The following is a 25,656-nucleotide window of genomic DNA, read 5'->3' as shown; positions in this document are numbered from 1 at the left end:
TTATTATTCAGTTCAAAATCTCTTGTCGTCGCGAATTCTGTCGAGGAATTTGAAGCTTAAAATATGTACAACGATAATCATTCTTGTCGTTCTGTATGGTTGCGAAACATGGTCGCTTACTTTGAAGGAAATCAATGTGACATATCAATTTAGGCTAGCTTTTTCCCAGAAATTCAAATATGAAGTTAGTTTTTACCAACCCTTATGTGTTGATTAGTTACGGATGCTGGAAATTTTGAAGAGGAGAAATTAATGGTAGGGGATAATAGGAGAAATTAGTGTCTTCTGCCATTTCAGTCGATTCAACATGAACCAGAAACATGATCAAAATAGGGCTGTGAGTGTGGGTACAGTGTTAGAGTTATTGCTGCGGATGAGGAATTATTATGTTGTTAAATCAAGGTTGAAAGGTGCATGCAATCCCATCAATATAGCACCTTAAGGATCCTCGAAACAGCTATATGAGAAATTTGCTCATGAGGCGGAAACTACAGATGCTTAAATTCCAACAGTAATTAGTGTTAATAGGGAATAGCGTTTTGAAGCTGTAACCTAATTTGGGTATTTCCACCGCAAAATGTTGGCGTAGTACCTTACAAAACACGACTCCTGTCGCATGCAGAGTCCTTGTGTACTTATGACCCATTCCACCTACAATTACAGGTTCCAACACTCGTTAGTGCTCTTCTGCTATATGATTGTGGTCACCTCTGGTATATTTTATTTTTAGCAGCAGTGTTCATTTACAACCATGTGCAGGATTGTAATTAACGGGAATGCACAGAGAGGAAAGACATACTGTACTATATATTCAGAAGAAAATGTAATTTGGAAATATAAAGATTGTAGGGGTTTGTTTATCTTTATCGTTCTTCAGATGTGCTCACTATTGTTCCACTTTTCTATTAACCACACAATCATTCTTAAGGTACACAACAGATGCAATTGAACTTGCATAAGATCTGTTGTCAATCCAAGATTAGTCCTACTTACTTCTGAACTTTTGACACCTTAAGGTTTTATATCGGTTGCTCCCATGCACCTGTCAAGGTTGCCTTAACAACATAATACAGCGTGTCCAGTATACAATGCCACCCGGAGTTTGGGATAGTAGAATTTTTTTAACTTGAAGTGATACACAAATAATGATTATACCAACATGAAGCTTTGTTCATGCATGTATTTTTAAATTAGGAAGCAACGATTGAAGTACACTAGGAACTACACAGTGTTGCCAGATGTAACTGAAGCTGTAAATCAATTTTTTTGCAAAACATGTAAATTGACTCATAACTCATACGTATGGATGTTCTCATGTTAATTTTCAGTTTGTTTGGTTCGAGTGGCTTGAAAACTATGGAGCAGAAAAAAAGAATTTTTCATTTCCACCAATAACTAATCGGATGAAGCCTCTGTAAGGGGGAACTAGTGAAACCGTAGTTTTCATAAATTAACATTCTGAATTGGCAACCCTGCTGATGTTTCAGTGCATCAAAAGGTGTGTTAAGGATCTGTCTACATTATGTAATTCCTGAAAACAATGAAAAAGAAACTTTGATATTATCATGATAAAATTTTTACTTACATGCACCCGGCAACACTCCTATTCATTTCTATGGGGCTATTTAAAGCAAGAGGTATACAAGAACAATTCTCGAAGTACTCAAGACCTGGAAACGCACATTCGTAGTGCCATTGAGAACATTTCTTCTCATCTTCGTAAAGTTGTTGCCAACCTGATGAAACGTGTGAACCAGTGAATCAAAACAGGGGACACTCCCAGCATCCGCTGTAGAGCTGGTAACTCATTTCTGATAGTAGCAGCTTTTTTCTTTTAGATACGTTATGTTCATTCTAGGGGCTGATTCCAGAGTATGTTCTCCGCTGATCTTCTTCTTTCTAACCTCAACCATAGGTTCGTGGGCAACATGGAATTTTTAAAATTTTTCTCTCCCTTGGGAGAGCTGTTTTATACTTTAAGGTCTCTTCTTATTAACTGCATTTAGATATTCTATCCTTGGTCTTCCTCTTCCTGGTTTTTCTTCTGTCTTTCCCTCTATCAACACGGTGATCCAATCGGAGTGCCGAATGAGATGGCCAAGCATGCTGTTTTTACTTTTTTCTGTTATCTTCATGATATGTCGTCCTTCGTTAGCTTCCTTTAGTACGTCTTCATTCCTCTTCCTTTTTGTCCATGATATGCGCAGCATTCTGCGCCAACACCACTCTATGTCCACGCCTTTGATCCGTAAAGCGTCACGCTCCATACCAGTGTCTTAATAAATCGTTACGAACGTCCAGCAACACATTTCTTGATGTTAGCAGTTCTTTTTTCCTGTTGAATTCTTGTTTAGCCTGCACTATTCTTGAACTTACATCTTTTTCATTGCTTCCGTCCGAGGATATTAGACTTCCTAAATAAGGGAATGTCTTAACGTCTTCGATGTTCTCTCCCTCTAGCAATAAATTTCTTTCCTCCTGACCTGCTGTTGTGCACTATCATTTTGGTTTTCTTCTTATTTATCTTCATTTTATTTATTTTATTTATTTTTTTTTTTTCAGGTTTGAAACTGCTTCCTGCAAGTCCTTTTCGCTCTCCGCTGTCAGTGCTGTCATATTAAACGAATAACCGAGCTCATCATTATTGTTTAAAAATTCTCATTATCGTTGTTTAGTAATTGAAAAATGCTATTTATTGTATCAGCACCAGCGAAATATTTCTCGTTGCCCAATACTACGACGTGTTCAACTTAATTATGACACAATAATCTTATGTGCCCAACTGCCCAATACTGAACAACATTGACTACATTATTAGGTAGTGATTTGTAATCACGAAGGTTTATGGAAATTATAAAATTATTCCTTGGTTTTTGCAAAATTTAGAAAAACGTTAATAAATGAGAGCGGAACGATAGAACCCTAAATCGTTTAGATTTGTCATTATGTGGAGTGACGGACACTAAAGAAATCATTACAACTCTACAATAATCTATTAGAACTTATTACTTACAAGAAGAATCAAATAACGCAATCGATTTCTTTACAAAAGAAAAAATAAATGCATGATTCTTCAGTGGTATACAAATAGTTTTTTTTTTTTTAGTTTAACAATGTACTGTAATTATTATATCTACAGAGTGTCCGAAAAGAAATGTAACCTAAGATTTGATCGAGTATGTTTTTTGAAGTAAGAATGATAAATATGATTTTTGTGACAAAAGTTAGCATTGTCTACGGAGATATTTTGAGAATAAAACCAATATGACAAAAAGTAACGTTGAATTTTAGTAATTGATTAAATGACCAGAAGTGTAATTCAAAAAATTAACAAATTGCTTATGATCAACTGCGAGGATTAGAACTAAGAATTAATAGCGGAAAATTCTTAATATAAATGTTTAGTTCTTATCAATATTTATCGAATGGAACAAAAACTCCATGTTGTTTTGCAGCGTTATCAGTTGCAAAGGCTTTTTTTTTTTTTACATATTCAGAAAAACTGATTCTTTAAAAAAATAAAATAGCACATTTTGGCAACAATGATCCATCAAAAATACTACTACAGGTGTAACTCATCCACACACATGTCGGGCAATGTGATATATCAATAAAATAAAAATCGATTTTTTCGAAGAAAAAAAATACGATAATTACGCACCGCAGCTAGCAGCCCTTACTGGCTCGAAGAATAGAACAAGATGCTTTACAGTAAGTGCTCAAAACGACTCACAGGTTCTTGAAATCAAAATTTTACGCGCGTTCTGAAAGGTGTTATTGGTAATTGCTTCCACTTCTGTTTCAATGTCTCGTTTCAATTGTTCTAACGTTCTGGGGTAGTTTTGGTACATATTTCCCTTCAAGAAACCCTACCGCAAAAACTCAGGCGATGTTAGGTCTGGAGGGTCAGCAGGCCACAAACTCAGGCGATGTTAAGTCTGGAGAACCAGCAGGCCGCAAGTTTTGGGAAGCTATGCGACCACCAAAGAACTCTTGTAACATTTCCAAATTTTCATTGGAGGTATGACACGTGGCTCCGTCTTGCTAGAACATGCAGTCTCACTCATCGTCTTTTAATAAGGAAATAAATTGCATAATAAAATCTCGATAGACAATGCCATCTATTGTTGTATTGAAAAAGAGAGAACCTACGATTCATCGTCCTGTTATCACACATCACACACCGACCTTCTGAGAATGAAGCGGAACTCCATTAACACATGGAAATGCTCGATGGACCAATAACGAGAGTTCTGGCTATTTACGTAACCACGCTTCGTCGGTGTAAAACACCTTATCCAATATATCAACACCTGGAATTGAACCAGTGGAGTTGAACACCTCATGCTTCATTATCAGTTACCTTTAGTTCTTGTACAGCATAAATTCTGTATGGGTATTTTTAACTTGTGCATGGCTCTGTGAGCGGTAGTTTTAGGTAAACCGGATTGAGCTACAAATTTTCGAACTGACTTCCTTGGAGAATTTGTCATTCGTATCTCTACATTGTGAAGAGCCTCTGCAATTAGTATCTTAAGTCTTCCTGGGGGAGTCTTCTCTGAAACAGAACCAGTCTCAAGAAATCGTTGCACAAGGCGCCATATTTTGCTTTTGTCTGAAACTATTGAGTTGGGAAAGATTTTTTGAAATCGTACTCTAACCGCTTCGTACGAATAGGTTTGAAAATAAAACTTAATAATGCGTATTCTCTCTTCGACGGAATACAGCATTGTAACAAAAAAAATGTCTATAATCAACGCAACACAACACACAATGAAATTCCACAAGCATCTGACCCAAAGCAAAATTCCACCGCGAGTAAAGTTATGTACTTTTATTCCTGCCATTTATTATTTTATTGTTGAATAACATTGCCTAATATATGGAAGGATGAGTTACACCTGTAGTAGTATTTTTGATGGAACATGTTGCCAAAATGCGCTATTTTATCAATTTATAAAAAAAATGTGTTTTTCTGAATATGTAAAAATTAGCCTTTGCCAGTGGCGTCTGAAGTATTTTTCAGCTGGGGGGCAAACTGATTTTGAACTACTGTCTTGAAAATAGACGCGGGAATGTAACATAGGTGTTATAACACGAATATATGTTCGTAATGTAACTATAATTGGATTTGGTTGTGCAATAATAATAATAATAATAATAATAATAATAATAAAAATAATAATAATAATAATAATAATAATAATAATAATAATAATAATAATAATAATAATAATAATAATAAAACAGATGTAAGAAGCGATGAGGGTAAAATTTTTATCTATGAGAAGCATATTGGTTTACATCTTTCAGATTAGTTAATCCAGTGTCAGTTTTGTGCTGGATTTTGGTATGGCCCAGAAATTTCCCACTACTTAAATCATAGATAAGAGCAAATAAAATAGTAAAAATTGCACTACTTACATAAAAATGGCTGTTTGTAACTACAGTTTTTACCATTTTATATACATATTTTTAATTGTGTTGGAAATGCCCACACGGACATTATTCGGACAATGAAGTTCGCTTTTCTAATGTGCTCTGAATTTGTCTGTGGGTTTTTTCCAGTTCTTGAGCCCTGTGACGAGAAAAGTCAATTCAGGTCTCTGCATCAGCATCTTACCTGTCAAATGATATGCCTTATAGAATCAAAACACAAAACGTAATCTCTGACTGTATCATAATGTAACTAAGGTAAGTATAAAACCATTCCTGTGTGGGAGTGTTGGGGAAATTTGTCGCAATTTGCCTGACGACACTTTGCTAAATTTGCTGCTTGGAGGTGCTCGTGGAATCCGTACTTCAAGTGAGGCACATTGCATTTATTTGTTGTGAACTTTCTGTACCAATGCTGGCACTGGTTATTGGTGAAATTTTTCCATAAACCTTATATTTTTCGAAACTTTCTTTGTTGATGATGTGTCAAAAAGAGTTCTTTTTCGGTCAGATATAAAGTAAGGAATAAAGAAAGGAACATTGTGTAACATATGCATATCCTTGCATCCCTACTTAAACAGCAAACGATTTAGTAACGCAAAGTTAATTCTTTTATTTCAATGTCAGAGAGGTCAGCATTGTTTCCTACAAGGCCTAAGTGAACGTTATCTGATTTGGGTAGTTAAGGAGTTCAGGCGATCGTTAATGCGTAAACTGAGTGCCCCTTCCGATAATTTAATCAGTGTTTTTGTTGTGTTGATAAAGCAACGATAAAAGAACCCAAACACAAATATCACCTGGACCAAAATTTCAACTCGGTTAATAATTAGTAAATTGTGCACTGAAAAATCATTGCTAAGGTTCGCGAACTAGTAATTAGACCATCGACTTTGTGGATGAGATAGGATTTGAATTCTTATAGGTCATTCTGCAGGTTTGGCTATATCAGTCCTTCACGTGATTGAGAGATGACGTTCCTCGGTGAACATAAAACTCGGGAAAGGAACAAAGGAAAGAAAGAAGGAAGTAATTAGAAGAGGGAGTCATGGCCCCTAAAGAATGCACCATCCCAGCATTTGCCTGAGGAAAACCGTGAAATAACCTCAGTCACGATGGTCGGCCTCGGGGATCGAACCCCGGACCTCCCAAATGCGGAGCCATAACGCTACCACTGCTCCACGGTTGTTCGTTATCAATTTTGTGGGACTGATAAAATAATAATAATAATAATAATAATAATAATAATAATAATAATAATAATAATAATAATAATAATAATAATAATAATAATAATAATAATAATAATAATGGTTGCAATATTCTATAATCACTAATCATTGGGTTCACAGCAAGCAGGAAATTATGTAGAGAAATACCTATATTTTGATTTTTTAATCCAAGAAATTAAACATGAAAGGAAATATTTCTACCTGTTTTAAAATTTAGAAGAGCTGTCGCATCTCTGTTAAAAAAAAAAAAAAAAAAAAAGTTGCTGATTTTGTGTATTTTGGGTAATATGAAGAAAATAAATTGATTGTTAGATATAGGGCACTCTGTGCCTCAAAATATTATACCGTATTTGTATTTAAAAAGGCACACAAACATGGGGAAACAAAATTCATGAAAGAGGAACACAAAAACAAACAGTATTATTACACCAAAGCGGTTGGTGCACTAACTCAATAACTCAATTACTAACAAGTATACTACAGTATATAATTTCTAAATGTTACGATATTCTTTTCAAATCTATACTGTATATATTATGCAATGGCAATTTTTCCACCCTTTGTTTCCTTTTGCTCAAAAATGCTATAGAGGTTTACTCAAAAATATAGTACTCTCCAATTCTGGTATGATTATTGCTATTATTCCATTACCGTTACCCAATGATAATGAAAAATATTGATTCTGATATTTTTCATACTACTCGTACATAATTAAGTCATAACACATAACAATTACTGTTTAAATAAAGTCCTTTGCACAAACGCTACAATAGACTTGCTATTTTCTAAGAATGAATATAGGTTACTAATTTTTCTGAAAATAATTACATCCAGTTCTGTATTTTTATTGTAGTCTTTCTTTGTCCAAAAGTATATATCATAGGCCTAAGTTTCATCTCATGCTTGCACTTTTAATATAAAAGTCATTAATAATTATTCATGAAACATCATTACCAAATTACGATGTTTATATAAATGTTGACAGTAAATGTTTTCACAGAAGAACGGGACTTGGAACATGCGAAACCCCGTCCGCCCCCTTTCACGAAAACAAGCTTTTGCGCTGTAAATTCTCTTCGGAAGTTAGGTACGTACGCTGGAATTTATTTCGGAAGGGGTCCAAATGTTTTCGAGGGTCAAAATCCAACACGAGGATAGATAATATTAATCAAATATACATAAAAGTCGGCATTTCGGGCAGTTGGCGTGGGTCAATGTGAACTTGACCCACGACTCACTGACTCACCACCCACCGTGACCCATGACCCATGACCCACAGTGACCCAATCTGACCCTCCACCACCATGACCCACTGTGACCCACCATGACCCACCACCCACCGTGACACACTCTGACCCACCGTGACCCACCACCCACCATGAACCACTCTCATCCACTGTGGCGTAAGTAGCTTGTTAGACAAAAGTAAACACTCATGAATATTCATGAGTGAGGACTTTTTTTGACATGGTAGCACTTCGTAATACACGGCCAGTTGACAGTGTGAAAAATGGATACACTCTTTTTATCGCATATTAATGACACATAATGTATGTAAGTGCGGCCGGAGGTTGTATAGAGAACATGACATATAATAAATGTTTCCGGTGAAAAAGAAATGTTAATTGGACAAGCAGAATACAGAAAAGACCTTTCGGAAATAAAATATGCAGATCACACACGTAGAACAATTTAATATAAAGTTGGATTCATTAATATGCATCACATGTAACGCGACAGCTGTTGGAGAATATTCTGGAATTTTGATCGTCGGAATGAGTGAAAGAAAGCAGTGGAAACTTCGAGATCTTTTTCCAAGCTTATTATTGTTGGAATAGAGGAAAGAACACTCTCGAAACTTCTGGAAAGATTTAAGGGTATAAAAATAACGATTTATTTGCATGATTCGTACAACGTATAAGAGATAAGAAACGCAAATATACTGTTGGAAGAAGAAAATTGATACATAGAAGGCACCGGAAGAAAAAAATCATTAGTAGGCACTAACTTTGTAGTTTTCTTGTATTATACTTGTTCATTTTTATATGGGAAACTGACATATTGTAATTGTTTGGAGTATAAGGGGATGGAACTGTTTGGTTTTAATCGGGAATTAATTGCGGATTTTCCGGCATTGAAAATGATATGACTCGGTGTACTTTTATGGAATTATAACGTGACTAAGATATAGTATAATGTAATATGGAGGGTACAGGGAATCAACATTTTTTCATTGCACCGGGACTCGAATTAGTATTCTCCCACGTGCAGAACCGTACGCTAAACATTTTGCTTAGCAGATGTTGTTACTTATATGTAGCTATGAATTATGTAAGACATAACAGGTATATATAAATTATATTGTAAAGAAAGTTAGCAGAATGCGCCCCGGGAATCGAACCAGGACTCTTCCACGTGAAAAGCCGTACGACAAACATTTTGTTTAGCAGATGTTGTTACTTATATGTAGCTATGAATTGTGTAAGACATAACAGGTTTATATAAATTATATTGTACAGAAAGTTAGCAGAATGCGCCCCGGGAATTGAACCAGAGCTCTTCCACGTTAAAAGCCGTACGACAAACATTTTACTTAGCGGATGTTGTTACTTATATGTAGCTATGAATTGTGTAAGACATAACAGGTATATATAAATTGTATTGTACAGAAAGTTAGCAGAATGCGCACCCGGGAATCGAACCAGAGCTCTTCCACGTGAAAAGCCGTACGACAAACATTTTGTTTAGCAGATGTTGTTACTTATATGTAGCTATGAATTGTGTAAGACATAACAGTTATATATAAATTATATTGTACAGAAAGTTAGCAGGATGCGCCCCCGGGAATCGAGCCAGGGCTCTTCCACGTGAAAAGCCGTACGACAAACATTTTACTTAGCAGATGTTGTTACTTATATGTAGCTATGAATTGTGTAAGACGTATAACTGGTATTTAGAAAGTATATGGTAAGAATTATTATTATTATTGTAAACTGTTGTGTTTTGTTTCATAAACGCTAGTGTAACAATGAGGTTATAGGGCGACAGAACGTTTAACGTTACCGCAGATTGAACTTAAGGGTTTTTCATGTTGAAAGCTAAGGCAATAAAAAGAGACCCGAGATTGTTTGAACATATTACCTAGGATGAAATGTAGTAGTGAAGTTAAAACGGAAACTTTATACTTATATTTTGGAATTGGAAATCGTAATACAGCAAATAATTAATTTTTAATTCTTTTATTGTTTTTGGGTGGTGAATAAAATAAAAAATCTTAATAGAAACACTGGAGAACAAATCTTATTTTCCTGAATTGTTTGTTGTTGAAATATAGCGGAGGTTTTTTAGTGAAAAGGAATTAAAGATTGGTCTTAAAATATGGATTTACTGACACCGTTGGATCTTAGTTGTATGAAATATCGAAAATATTGGATAATGTGTGATATGAATATTGAATACTGAAATATCGACATAAAAGTTATTATAAGTGTTACATCCAACGAATATACTGGCTAGACTAAATGAGACTGTGATGATGAGTAATGAATGAATATGGTGGAATGAAGAAAGTGGGAATAAGCAGAAGAACCACGACAAAAACCCACGCACATAGTGTTTGTGCACCAAAAAGCTAACTTGAAACAAGCTGTGATCGAACCAAGGACCCCATGCACCAGAGGTGAACGCTGTATTGCGTACCCACCATAGCTTTTTCTATGTATTATATTTGGATGAATAAAAGTACGCATGTATAAGTAGGTGGAACGAGAATGTAGGCGGAAACGGGAGAACTTCACACACAATGTTTAAACTAGAAATACACTTTGAATGAGGGAAAGCATTTTGTTTTAAAAGTGACTTATTTTTATGATCAGCGCTATTTAATGTTTATGAACGAGGAAAGAAACTTAATGTAGCAGTTATTGGAGAATTCCTTTGACACTTTGAAACTCTTTATACAAAACTAGGTGGTTATATAACTTCATACATACTAGTAAATAAGATATATTTAATAACACGTAATGTACGTTAGGGACAATTTTGACATTATTTAAGCAGTGTAGGTAACGACTGTTAAGACAATACAAGAGACGGACAATTATTTGACAGCGCAGATTAGTCTTATATGCTAATGGAAACAATTGCTTTAAATAAGAGATAGCACTTTGAACGTATAGTTTGGGTAAAAATTGCTTTACTTTAGAACTCATACCATTAAGTACAAGGTAACCAACACCATTGGCGATAACTATTAGCAGGACGGTGAGCGATGGGAATTAGCGTGTTGAAGAGACAGATACATTTTGCGTACATAATAATAATGAGTATGAATATTTGACTTTGGCACCTAGAAGATTATGCAATCAACATTTTATGAATGTTTTGACGGTTGCATATAATATTTACAGACAGTCTGATACGATTTTGTATTTCATTTGAAGTGTGATTAATGTTTGTTTGAATTAAAAAGGATATTTTATTTATAGGTCTTGTTTGTAAGTTAGAAAAACAAGAAAATATTCTTGTAATGGTGTTACAGTCGCTAGAAGCGAAATAATTTAATACCTTCTATTACAGGTTGTAGCTAACATGTCCTTTTTACAGTTGAAATTGATATCTGTCAATTTAAACTTTAATAAAAACTAGTCTGAATTTCGACAATTTTAAACTTTATTGTAATTGTTACAAATGCATAAGAAAATAGTATTTTAATGTTTTAGTTGTCTGCATATACAGTGCAGATATATTTGTGAGTGAATACATGACATACAGTTATAACATATCAGAAGTGATGTACTCCCGAAATTAGATCTTCCTAAACCTTAAAGAGATTATATTGTGCAGTTTTCACTTATTGAGTTAAATTTGGTAATTTAAGACGAACTGTGGTTTTGCTCTTTACCCACTGCAGTTGTATTGCATTGAAATACTGAACTTACTATATCTGGATTTTTAGTTACTGTTTTACTGGTTCTATGAATGATTTGGGAGGGCTGTTGTTTAAAGTGGAATTTGAACCAATACTGATGCTTGTAACGAGAAATTATATATATATCTATTGGGAAGTGTGGACTTTCTTTTACGCAGATGAGAAGTAGCCTGTGTGTAAGACAGCAATACGAAAACGATTATTTGCACAACGAATTGAATTACTATTGCTTACAACAAGATTTATTTTAACTGTACCTGGACTTTTGATTGATAAGTAAATTAGTAAATTATATTTTAAAGCGGTGTTGAGATTTATTTTGTATTAGGTTATCGACTACTGTTTGGATTATTTTTAATTTATGTTTTATATAACAACAAGGTTATAAAGAACAATATAACAGTAATATGGGTTTTCGAACCACAATAGGGATAACTTTAATGCAGTTGCTGTGTACATGAACTGTTATGGAAGATTAATCACTTAGTATATAGCATTTTTATACTATTGTAATTGCAAGAGAACTGTATTATAAGACTACCTAACACATGTAAATAATAGTTAGAGCTAAAATACTGAATTACTGGCGACTGAATTGTCAGTGAGAGTAATGTATTTTAAAGAAATAAACTGATATTAGAAAAAATAATCTTAGTTGTTTGTATGCTATATGAAGAAACTAGTGTTTAAGAAGCAGTGCATTAAAAGAAAAAAATAATTGTTTTCAAAGAATATGGTAGGAAACTGAAAATATTTATTACTTTGTTTTAGATTTTTAGAGTACCAACGTAAGTAAATGATGAACTACTGTCGATTGAACGGGAATCACTGAGCTTGATACCTTGTGTTTAGTTTATGATATGAAGACTTTAACATTCTTGTTTACACAGTTACTTTTAAATGAAAACAACATATAATCTTGTATGCAGAATGGATTGAATTAAGGGCGTACCTACGCGAGGGATTCATTGGATGCGGACCACATTTAAAACTTTATAACCCAACAAACATTTCAACACTTTCTTAAGAGAATTATGCTTGCAGTAGGAGAGAAATGTGTGATATACTGTAGAAAACTCGATGTAACAATACCCTTGTACTCTTTATGTCTTATAAAAAGAAGTTAGTGTACTCTTTTGCTGACAATATAGATGACAATATTGTAAAATTACGTGTCGTTTTATTGCAACTAGAATAATGTTACTTCAATAATACTTAAACGCAGTGACTGTTAGTGCAGAATCCACCCTCCAACAAATTTCAGGATGTGCAGACCCTTATTTGGTATATGATTTTAAAAAGAATAAACATTGTACGGTAACCTCTTGAAACTTGTAGACCCACAGTGAAGTATAGTCGGATATGGGGGAGGCTGTTTTCCTTAATTCCTTTGCACGGTGGGAGTTTTCAAGTTTATTTCACCTCAGCATGTTCTTATTTCCTTCATTATGTTTAAAGTTTTACATTAAATTTTAAAAAGGGTTCCAGCGAAAACATTTATTCCAACAAGAATCTACCCAGGTTCGATTCCGGGCGGGAGCTCATGTGGTTCGGATTCCACGTTAATCAATAGGTCCACGTCTCATATAGCCTTGCGGGTGAAAAGGGACGTTAAACTCAAAATCAAGTCAAGTCCAACAAGAGTCTTATACAACCATCTAATGGCCCTATAATTTGAATGCATGTGTATAAAGCTGTAAAATTAAAACTGTAACCCTTGGACTATAGGTAGTTCTTGAAATCTATCCTTCTGGTCCTCTCAAGCATTAGTTCAAAAAGAACAAAATAAAATTCGTGTAACCTGTGTATCACATAGTATACTAAGAATCTCAAACAATTATTAATACTACTGTGGAATTATAAAATATTCTTCATCGCCTTCAAATCATTCATCTCTGGCGCGTGATGGGTCCATGGTTCGATCTTAGCCCGCCAAGGGCTTATGTTTGGCATACAGCATGTAAGCAAGTTTTCTCATGATTCTGACATTTCCTCCCTGAAAAACAATCCATCTCAAGCAAAAAATTTTATTGTTTCCAAAGAAATCGTGAAGTAAATTAAACCTTCAATAAGGATTATTTAATAATTATTATAAGGTATGATCATAGCCTTGCAATGATTCTATTACAAGAGAGAAAGATCGGATAAGCTAATTAAGCCAATAAATAAATGTAGGAAATGGAAGTAATAGGAGAAAAAAGATGTCCACCACAAAGTTCACTTGGTCGGTTTTAAATCACAAACATCAAAATCTCTTCTAAAACTGAGTCACCGTGCCTTCCCCCCATATCCGATTATACTTCACTGTGGGTCTACAAGTTTCAAGAGGTTACCGTACAATGTTTATTCTTTTTAAAATCATATACCAAATAAGGATCTGCACATCCTGAAATTTGTTGGAGGGTGGATTCTGCACTAACAGTCACTGCGTTTAAGTATTATTGAAGTAACATTATTCTAGTTGCAATAAAACGACACGTAATTTTACAATATTGTCATCTATATTGTCAGCAAAAGAGTACACTAACTTCTTTTTATAAGACATAAAGAGTACAAGGGTATTGTAACATCGAGTTTTCTACAGTATATCACACATTTCTCTCCTACTGCAAGCATAATTCTCTTAAGAAAGTGTTGAAATGTTTGTTGCGTTATAGAGTTTTAAATGTGGTCCGCATCCAATAAATCCCTCGCGTAGGTACGCCCTTAATTCAATCCATTCTGCATACAAGATTATATGTTGTTTTCATTTAAAAGTAACTGTGTAAACAAGAATGTTAAAGTCTTCATATAAACTAAACACAAGGTATCAAGCTCAGTGATTCCCGTTCAATCGACAGTAGTTCATCATTTACTTACGTTGGTACTCTAAAAATCTAAAACAAAGTAATAAATATTTTCAGTTTCCTACCATATTCTTCGAAAACAATTATTTTTTTTCTTTTAATGCACTGCTTCTTAAACACTAGTTCCTTTATATAGCATACAAACAACTAAGATTATTTTTTCTAATATCAGTTTATTTCTTTAAAATACATTACTCTCACTGACAATTCAGTCGCCAGTAATTCAGTATTTTAGCTCTAACTATTATTTACATGTGTTAGGTAGTCTTATAATACAGTTCTCTTGCAATTACAATAGTATAAAAAATGCTATATACTAAGTGATTAATGTTCCATAACAGTTCATGTACACAGCAACTGCATTAAAGTTATCCCTATTGTGGTTCGAAAACCCATATTACTGTTATATTGTTCTTTATAACCTTGTTGTTATATAAAACATAAATTAAAAATAATCCAAACAGTAGTCGATAACCTAATACAAAATAAATCTCAACACCGCTTTAAAATATAATTTACTAATTTACTTATCAATCAAAAGTCCAGGTACAGTTAAAATAAATTTTGTTGTAAGCAATAGTAATTCAATTCGTTGTGCAAATATTCGTTTTCGTATTGCTGTCTTACACACAGGCTACTTCTCATCTGCGTAAAAGAAAGTCCACACTTCCCAATAGATATATATATATAATTTCTCGTTACAAGCATTAGTATTGGTTCAAATTCCACTTTAAACAACAGCCCTCCCAAATCATTCATAGAACCAGTAAAACAGTAACTAAAAATCCAGATATAGTAAGTTCAGTATTTCAATGCAATACAACTGCAGTGGGTAAAGAGCAAAACCACAGTTCGTCTTTAATTACCAAATTTAACTCAATAAGTGAAAACTGCACAATATAATCTCTTTAAGGTTTAGGAAGATCTAATTTCGGGAGTACATCACTTCTGATATGTTATAACTGTATGTCATGTATTCACTCACAAATATATCTGCACTGTATATGCAGACAACTAAAACATTAAAATACTATTTTCTTATGCATTTGTAACAATTACAATAAAGTTTAAAATTGTCGAAATTCAGACTAGTTTTTATTAAAGTTTAAATTGACAGATATCAATTTCAACTGTAAAAAGGACATGTTAGCTACAACCTGTAATAGAAGGTATTAAATTATTTCGCTTCTAGCGACTGTAACACCATTACAAGAATATTTTCTTGTTTTTCTAACTTACAAACAAGGCCTATAAATAAAATCCCCTTTTTAATTCAAACAAACATTAATCACACTTCAAATGAAATACAAAATCGTATCAGACTGTCTGTAAATATTATATGCAACCGTCAAAACATTCATAAAATGTTGATTGCATAATCTTCTAGGTGCCAAAGTCAAATATTCATACTCATTATTATTATGTACGCAAAATGTATCTGTCTCTTCAACACGCTAATTCCCATCGCTCACCGTCCTGCTAATAGTTATCGCCAATGGTGTTGGTTACCTTGTACTTAATGGTATGAGTTCTAAAGTAAAGCAATTTTAAGTTTCTTTCCTCGTTCATAAACATTAAATAGCGCTGATCATAAAAATAAGTCACTTTTAAAACAAAATGCTTTCCCTCATTCAAAGTGTATTTCTAGTTTAAACATTGTGTGTGAAGTTCTCCCGTTTCCGCCTACATTCTCGTTCCACCTACTTATACATGCGTACTTTTATTAATCCAAATATAATACATAGAAAAAGCTATGGTGGGTACGCAATACAGCGTTCACCTCTGGTGCATGGGGTCCTTGGTTCGATCACAGCTTGTTTCAAGTTAGCTTTTTGGTGCACAAACACTATGTGCGTGGGTTTTTGTCGTGGTTCTTCTGCTTATTCCCACTTTCTTCATTCCACCATATTCATTCATTACTCATCATCACAGTCTCATTTAGTCTAGCCAGTATATTCGTTGGATGTAACACTTATAATAACTTTTATGTCGATATTTCAGTATTCAATATTCATATCACACATTATCCAATATTTTCGATATTTCATACAACTAAGATCCAACGGTGTCAGTAAATCCATATTTTAAGACCAATCTTTAATTCCTTTTCACTAAAAAACCTCCGCTATATTTCAACAACAAACAATTCAGGAAAATAAGATTTGTTCTCCAGTGTTTCTATTAAGATTTTTTATTTTATTCACCACCCAAAAACAATAAAAGAATTAAAAATTAATTATTTGCTGTATTACGATTTGAAATTCCAAAATATAAGTATAAAGTTTCCGTTTTAACTTCACTACTACATTTCATCCTAGGTAATATGTTCAAACAATCTCGGGCCTCTTTTAGCTTTCAACATGAAAAACCCTTAAGTTCAATCTGCGGTAACGTTAAACGTTCTGTCGCCCTATAACCTCATTGTTACACTAGCGTTTATGAAACAAAACACAACAGTTTACAATAATAATAATAATTCTTACCATATACTTTCTAAGTACCAGTTATACGTCTTACACAATTCATAGCTACATATAAGTAACAACATCTGCTAAGTAAAATGTTTGTCGTACGGCTTTTCACGTGGAAGAGCCCTGGCTCGATTCCCGGGGGCGCATTCTGCTAACTTTCTGTACAATATAATTTATATATAACTGTTATGTCTTACACAATTCATAGCTACATATAAGTAACAACATCTGCTAAGCAAAATGTTTGTCGTACGGCTTTTCACGTGGAAGAGCTCTGGTTGGATTCCCGGGGGCGCATTCTGCTAACTTTCTGTACAATACAATTTATATATACCTGTTATGTCTTACATAATTCATAGCTACATATAAGTAACAACATCTGCTAAGCATAATGTTTGTCGTACGGCTTTTCACGTGGAAGAGCTCTGGTTCAATTTCCGGGGGCGCATTCTGCTAACTTTCTGTACAATATAATTTATATATACCTGTTATGTCTTACACAATTCATAGCTACATATAAGTAACAACATCTGCTAAGCAAAATGTTTAGCGTGCGGTTCTGCACGTGGGAGAATACTAATTCGAGTCCCGGTGCAATGAAAAAATGTTGATCCCTGTACCCTCCATATTACATTATACTATATCTTAGTCACGTTATAATTCCATAAAAGTACACCGAGTCATATCATTTTCAATGCCGGAAAATCCGCAATCAATTCCCGATTAAAACCAAACAGTTCCATCCCCTTATACTCCAAACAATTACAATATGTCAGTTTCCCATATAAAAATGAACAAGTATAATACAAGAAAACTACAAAGTTAGTGCCTACTAATGATTTTTTTCTTCCGGTGCCTTCTATGTATCAATTTTCTTCTTCCAACAGTATATTTGCGTTTCTTATCTCTTATACGTTGTACGAATCATGCAAATAAATCGTTATTTTTATACCCTTAAATCTTTCCAGAAGTTTCGAGAGTGTTCTTTCCTCTATTCCAACAATAATAAGCTTGGAAAAAGATCTCGAAGTTTCCACTGCTTTCTTTCACTCATTCCGACGATCAAAATTCCAGAATATTCTCCAACAGCTGTCGCGTTACATGTGATGCATATTAATGAATCCAACTTTATATTAAATTGTTCTACGTGTGTGATCTGCATATTTTATTTCCGAAAGGTCTTTTCTGTATTCTGCTTGTCCAATTAACATTTCTTTTTCACCGGAAACATTTATTATATGTCATGTTCTCTATACAACCTCCGGCCGCACTTACATACATTATGTGTCATTAATATGCGATAAAAAGAGTGTATCCATTTTTCACACTGTCAACTGGCCGTGTATTACGAAGTGCTACCATGTCAAAAAAAAGTCCTCACTCATGAATATTCATGAGTGTTTACTTTTGTCTAACAAGCTACTGGCGTACTCTCAACAAAATCCATCGTCATGAACTCTGAACACGATTCACGGCCTCTTCTGTACTGACTAAAGAGTTAACACCTGTAATAAAACAAGACTGATATTGTCACTAATCGGAGTTTGAATTTCTAGTCAATAGCTCGAGCAGTACTCTGTTACAATAACGGTGGATCTGACCTTTACGATATAAAATGGTAAAGTGTTTGTCAGTGAGGAAAGTGAAACAGTTCGAGGTGGGGGGAAATTAGTGTGTGCCTAAAATATACTTGTACTAAGAGAGTATTTTTGCAAGTGTTAACTTCTGAACGCATTTCAAAAGAAACTTCTATTCGCAGGAAAATACCCCTGTACAATATGGAAAAGGTTATTGTTTCTCAGTTCACAGTATTTTTCTCACAAAAGACTTGAAAAATCAGTTTTTCATAGTGTATAAAGGTGCTCGGGTACCCTATGTGAGAGCATCTCCATAAAGTACACTCATAATTGTAATTTGTGTGATCACTAAAACACCACGGTAAATTTAAGTTACAAATATGCATAATTGCAATTATTATGAATATTTATTCAAAGTAGTTTACCTAAAACAAAGAAGAGACTTACTAAAAATTAGGTACAAAGTTGAACAACACAAATAAGCCATTAGTAATACAAGTATACATTTTCCATAATTCGTAATTTTCCACCTTAAAACAAATCTGAAATCAGGTTTATTTCCTGTTGGTAACTTTTTCGTGGTAAATCATCCGCAGCGGAATGATGTCCATCCTTCAGACAAGAAATAACTAGCTCGTCTATTTCGAGCTTGTCTAGCGGTGGGCCATTAACATTGATGATCAATAAGTTAGACAATGTTTGAGCACTTAGTCTATTTCTAATATCAGTTATCTGTAAAATCATAAGGGGAAATACCCGTTTGCACTCTGTCGTGGAAATTGATAATACTTCTACCCGATTTCTGCAACTCTTCATCGACAATCTGCTTCTTAGACTTAAGTATCTCTCTCTATCACCACACAACATCTTTTCCATATTGACCATGTCAGTTGGCAATGTCGATTCATGGAGAACAGAAACTTGATCTACCACGCCTTCGATAGGGAATCTTGTGAATAAATTATCAATTAAAGCCTGATAAACTGATGATTTCTTATTTGTTTATAAATTTAATTTTTGTAATTACACATGAAGGTTTGATGTCATTACCAAGTTCCCTACCCCGTCTAGAAAGAAAAAGGGAACGAGGTTCTGGAAAGTGTTCAGAGGTGAATGGGAATTTCCTTCCTTCTTCCCCTTCAATTACCACACTGCTGTTTGCCATGTGAAAAATTATGATGAATTTCAATTAAATTATCATAATGTTGAATTATCGATACTTTCATTGGAAAAAAAGGATGAAATTTGAAAGTTCCAAATCAAGGTAAGTAGACCAACGTAAAGGGGGGGAAAGTGTAAAACTTTTCATATAACTATGCGTACTATCCAAACTTAAAATTTCCGTGTAATTAAGCTTAGGGTACAAATTTTATGCCTATTTTTCTCACAACTTTATGGATTGATTGCTCTGTGGTGTAAATGCTCCATATAATAAACATAAGCTTCAGCAATTATTATAGTAGAAAGCAATGAATATATGAAGCCAAGCGCTGTACTTTTATTTGAGTTTTTTCTTAAATAACATCGATAGTTTTCGATCATTTTTACAAACCAACTCACCACCAATTTTCCATATATAAAAAGTCCCCCCCCCCCACACACACACATAAAGAATAATTTTAAAAAATGCTAGGACACATTCTGTTTATTTTCAATAAAGAGTTAATACACTGAGTTTCAGCTCCGTAAGTTTAACGGTTTGCGAGATACTCAATTTTTTTCTCAAAAATTCGGATCCTCACTACCTCCTTAGGATATTATGCATTATAATGAAAGCAATATAACATCCCAGTTTGGATTAAGACCTAACTATATACCAAAAGTAATTTCATTTGACTTTGCAATTTGACCGTGATGATCAGGCACACATACTTACTTTCAATTTTTATATAATAATTTATATATTACAGTGATCCAAAAATGTATTTTTTCCAGTAGTTAGCTCCTCTAAAAACTCACAGGTCTCGAAAGCCAAGTAGTAGTATAAGTCCTATTGCTATTATTACAATTATAAATATCAATATCCAAAAATGCCTGAAGTTCTTTTTTCACTTGCTTAGATATACTCACCTCAGGTAAGTAGACAGAAACAAACGGAAAAGGATGGGAAATGAAAGTCTTGAAAGTAAAACGAAGACAAATTTACCAGTCTTCAGAAGATATTGTCTACAATGTAGTGAGCAGAGTGAGTCGGTAGATCATACTGAGTCGGTGGGTCGCAGTGGGTCATGGTGGGTAGTGGGTCGCAGTGAGTCATGGTGGGTGGTGGGTCACAGTGGGTCACCGTGGGTGGTGGGTCATAGTGGGTCACATACTGTTGACCCAGGACCCACTGACCACTCAGAAAACTTGACCCACTGACCCACTCCATCTCTGACTTCGGGGAGGTCCGGGCCCCAGGACCCACCCTGCATACATCCCCGTCGGAAGTGTCCTTGCTGACGTTTGTGAACGTGTCCCTGCACTGTTCTCTCTTCAAGCAAGAACGTCCTAAATACTTTCATTCGTTAGTGCTCACAAGGGATACATTTTTCGTCACTGCACTCTGAATATTGTTTGTAAGGATAATTTAAATTTATAGAAAATATATATATTTAAATGTCCTGTTATGCATTTAGACTATTATCTTTTTTAAACTTTAAAATCTTGCTTGACGACTCGTTCCATATTACAGACTTACAATTGCTTAAACAACCATTCTTAAAGAATTTACAATGATTTGAGAATGTACACCAACGGATATAGACTTTCCGATTCATTTTCCTAAATCTTTCTGCCTAACATGAGGTCAGAAAAACTGCCTGGTCTCTTATTTCAAAGACAAAGATGAATCTGGAATAGAGAATTTTCTTCACATTATCATTTTTTAAAAAGTAGTTCATTTAATCACTCCTGTGTGATGTTTTTACAGTCTGAAAGTGGAGGGGAAAAACGAGTAACTTGCCCTAAATGAAAATTTCAGGGGGGCGACTGCCTCTCGGTTGCGACGCCCCTGGCCTTTGTAACTGATAACACTGCAAAACAACAAGCAGTTTTTGTTCCATTCGATAAATATTGATACGTACTAAACATTTATATTAAGAATTACCACTATTAATTCTTAGTTCTAATCCTCGCAATTGATCATAAGCAATTTGTTAGTTTTTTTTAATTACACCTCTGGTCATTTAATCAATTACTAGAATTTAACGTTACTCTTTGTTTCATTGGTTTTATTATCAAAATATCTCCATAGACAACGCTAACATTGTCACAAAAGTCATGTCTCTATCATTCTTACTTCAAAAAATACACTCGATCAAAATTTGGGTTGCATTTCTTTTGTGACAGTATAATTATACATACAATATACAATGCAACCCGGTGTTTGGGATAGTAGAGCTTTTGAACTTGAAGCGATACACAAATAATGGTTATACCAAAATAAAGCTTTGTTCATGCATATATTTGTAAACTATGAAGCAACGATTGAAGTACACTAGGAACCACACAGTGTTGCCAGATGGAACCAAAGATGTAAGTCATTTTTTTTTGGGCGAAACATATAAATTGACTCATAATTCATACCTGTAGATGTTCTGTCGTTAATTTTCAGTTTGTTTAGTTAGAGTAGCTTGAAAACTATGGAGCAGAAAAAATATTTTTTCATTTTCACCCATAACTAATCTAATGAGGCCCCTGTAAGGGGGAACTAGGGAAATCGTAGTTCTCATAAATTAACACTCTGAATTGGCAATATTGCTGATGTTTCCGTGCATCACAAGGTGCGTTAAGGATTTACCTACATTATGCAATTCCGGAAAACAATAAAAAACAAACTTTGAAATTATCATGATAAAAGTTTTACTTACATGCACCCGGCAACACTGCTACTATTACGAAACGAGTTATCAGCTCTACAGCGATGCTGGAAGTAACCCCATTTTGATTCGAACACTGGTTTACACGTTTCACCATGTTGGCAGCAACTTTCCGAAGGGTAGAAGTGTTAATCTTCTTAATGACACTGCGAATGTTGGTTTGCAGGTTTTGAATAGTTTGAGAATTGTTCTTGTATACCTCTTACTTTAAGTAGCCCCATAGAAATGAATAACAGTGTTGCCGGATGCATGTAAAGAAAAGTTTTATCATAATATTTTCAAAGTTTTTTTTTTCGTTGTTTTCAGGAATTGCATAATGTCCTCAACACACTTTTTGATGCACTGAAACATCAGCAATGTTGCCAATTCAGAGTGTTAGTTTATGAGAACTACGATTTCCCTAGTTCCCCCTTACAGATGCCTTACCAGATTAGTTAACAGTGGAAATGAAAAAATATTTTTCTACTCTATAGTTTCCAAGCTACTCTAATTAAACAAACTGAAAATTAAAGACAGAAAATCCACACTATGAGTTATGAGTCAATTGACATGTTTTACAAAAAAAAAGATTTACACCTTCAGTTACATCTGGCAACACTGTGTGGTTCTTAGTGTACTTCAATCATTGCTTGCTAGTTTAAAAATATATGCATGAACAAAGCTTCATTTTGGTATAACCATTATTTGTGTATCGCTTCAGATTCAAAAGTTCTACTAACCCAAACTCCGGGTTGCATTGTATATTCGACACCCTGTATTAGTAAATCAAAGATGATTAAGGTTGAACATAATTTGTAGTTGATTTCTGCACTTTTAAAACACGATCGTTTACTTTTCTGTTATTTATTACCATGGGCGCCCGATGAAAATTTTCTATGGGGCGGGGCCTCAAATTCCTGGTTGCTATATTACGTTTGGTATTTTTTTTTTTGTATTGAGAAAAGCTTAAGATATTTAATACATTTTGGTGGGCCAGCGAGGTTCGGGCCCCATCTTGCCCTCCCCTTTGGGCGCCTATGTTTATTACGATAATACTTAGAGCCGACAAGAAGAAGGGCCTGTCTGACCAAATCTTGAAGGCTGGCTACGACCTTAATAGTTGTGTTCTTCATTTTGAAAGAATAAATCTTAAATTCCATTATCTAATTTCACTGGTCTAAATAATGAAGTAAGCAAGGATGAAGACCATCTCCAAAGCATCGTTTTAAAGTGTTTCTCTGTCTACCTTCCCTGAATCAACATTTTCTGTCAAAAAACGGGATGTATTATTAATTTATATTCAACGGCAGAAAAAGCAATATCCCATCCCATACTTCGTATTCTGAATTCGAACCAGAAGCTTTTCGATGGGAATCTAAAACCTTAATGAAATATTTGGACATAAAACAGTGTGTTCGTCGTAAAGGTGAAGGCGTTTATGAAGATTAAGTTACACATTTTACATTTCCAGAGTTGCCCGTTAGTTTCAAGTTAAGCGTCACTGAGGCCATGTGACATGTGCATATGTCATACCGTGAAATCCGAACCATGTAAACTTTCACCAGAATCGAAGTCGGTCTTTCCCGCTAAACTGAGTTGCCAGTGTTGTAATTTTAAAGAAAGAAATATAAAAAGACTTCTATGGTCATCAAGATGGCGATGGGGAAAGCAAAAGTCCAAACATCACAAGTTATATATTTATTGAACTATTTTATTTCATCTCTCTCTAATGAGTATTAATAGCAATTATAGCAAATGTGTGTTCTTTTACAATTCTTTAGGCGCTGGTAACAACAGTGGCTGAACTTTACTTGACAGAACCACCCTACCACGACCGTTGGTATAAAGTTTGCTGTGGAGTAATCTGTTTTGTAAAGGATTTCAGAAGGCGATCGTACTTTTTCCAAATGTTCTCACCAGGTGAACAATGCTTAGTCTGGGAGCAAGAGTTGTATACTAATCTTCAATATTGTGTTCCAAGAACATATTTTCACACTTTTGAAGCTCAGGTTGGTGTGTTTTTTTTATTACTGTATATATTCAGCAAAATCTCGATTATTTGAGCAGAATTCTTGTGCATTAGTTCTTGAGCATAAAACTAACAACATTATGACAAATAATTTGTTTTTGTTTTCATATTGGTATACAGGAAACGTCATGTAAAACAGACAAGAGTGATTGCTTTTGAAAGACAAACAGAACCAGATTGAAATCAATACCTATCATATTATTTATTATTATATTACCTATGGTTCATTTTTCGCACCTCTTAGCTTAATTTTAATATTGTTTTTCAGGTTACTTTAGATATTTTTTCTTTACTTCGGATATTTTTGAATATGTTAAACTTCTTTACTTTGTTATGTGTGCTATAAACATATTTAATATTGTTTATTACTTTGAAGTAACACACATCTTGTTCATAACAACCTGGTCACCCACAGAGGCAAGTAAACGCAGGATACATAATCGAGCAGGGATTTAGCTTCTGCAACAAGCTTTTAGAGTATTCCATCATATCGTCCGTTTGTCTGTGAATATTTAAGATAAGACTTTATCATTGTAGACCAAGGTCGGTGTGAAGATCAGTGTTCTTCTACGTAAGTGCCTATAAAATTCAGTTAGATTGGTCAAAGCCATAGATTAAAACCGACTTTGGTTTATTTGGATCAATATTGATACCAAGTTCTTCTATGCCAACTTCAGTGCCCACATTTGATTGAATCCGTCGCCAACTAAGGACATTTTTTGGCTTAAATACAGGGCGAAAACCTACATCACAATATATCTCAAAGATTAATTCAAAATACAAACAGTAATTCTAATGGGAACAGAGCAAAAGTGCGAAGCACGTCAAAAGTACTCGTTATTGGTCACGTACGAAATGATCATACTTGAAATAAACGACGAAAACAAAGTTCCACTTAGCCCTACGCTTTTATTATTATTATTATTATTATTATTATTATTATTATTATTATTATTATTATTATTATTATTATTATTATTATTATTATTATTATTATTATGCATGTAAGTTTGTAATATGCAGTTTGATATTATATATGATATCATAAACTAAGCTAATAAACCTACCAGCTGCTCTATTGGCTCGAGTGTGCGCCTTTAGTGCACGTAGTCCCGAGTTCGAGAGAACATTCTGAAATTTTGAGAACATGACGGTAGTTCGTATTCAACCTTAATTAGTGCGTGATCATCTCACGTAGCCTTAGTCCTGAAGGTGGACGCTAAATTCAACAAATAAACAACCATAAGCAAATATTCTCTCTGGTGCAACTATTATTAAGTCCAAATATCAACTATTGTA

At 34.2% G+C, this 25,656-nt stretch overlaps 1 protein-coding gene across 1 annotated transcript in view; it reads left to right on the top strand.

The window, feature by feature from the left end:
- Nucleotides 1-25,656, top strand: part of LOC145683458 (actin nucleation-promoting factor WAS-like) — a 57,480-nt gene that overhangs the window by 16,304 nt on the left and 15,520 nt on the right. The window contains exon 2 of the mRNA XM_081754792.1: nucleotides 24,110-24,337. Within this exon, the coding sequence (XP_081610918.1) occupies nucleotides 24,110-24,337 (228 nt within the window). The remainder of the gene's footprint in view (nucleotides 1-24,109; nucleotides 24,338-25,656) is intronic.

Source organism: Thermobia domestica, chromosome 4 (genome assembly GCF_964235325.1).
Source record: "Thermobia domestica chromosome 4, izTheDome1.hap1.1, whole genome shotgun sequence".
In the NCBI taxonomy this organism is placed as follows: Eukaryota; Metazoa; Arthropoda; class Insecta; order Zygentoma; family Lepismatidae; genus Thermobia; species Thermobia domestica.
The sequence above is the reverse complement of the archived record's forward strand: the minus strand, read 5'-3'. Positions and strand labels throughout refer to the sequence as shown.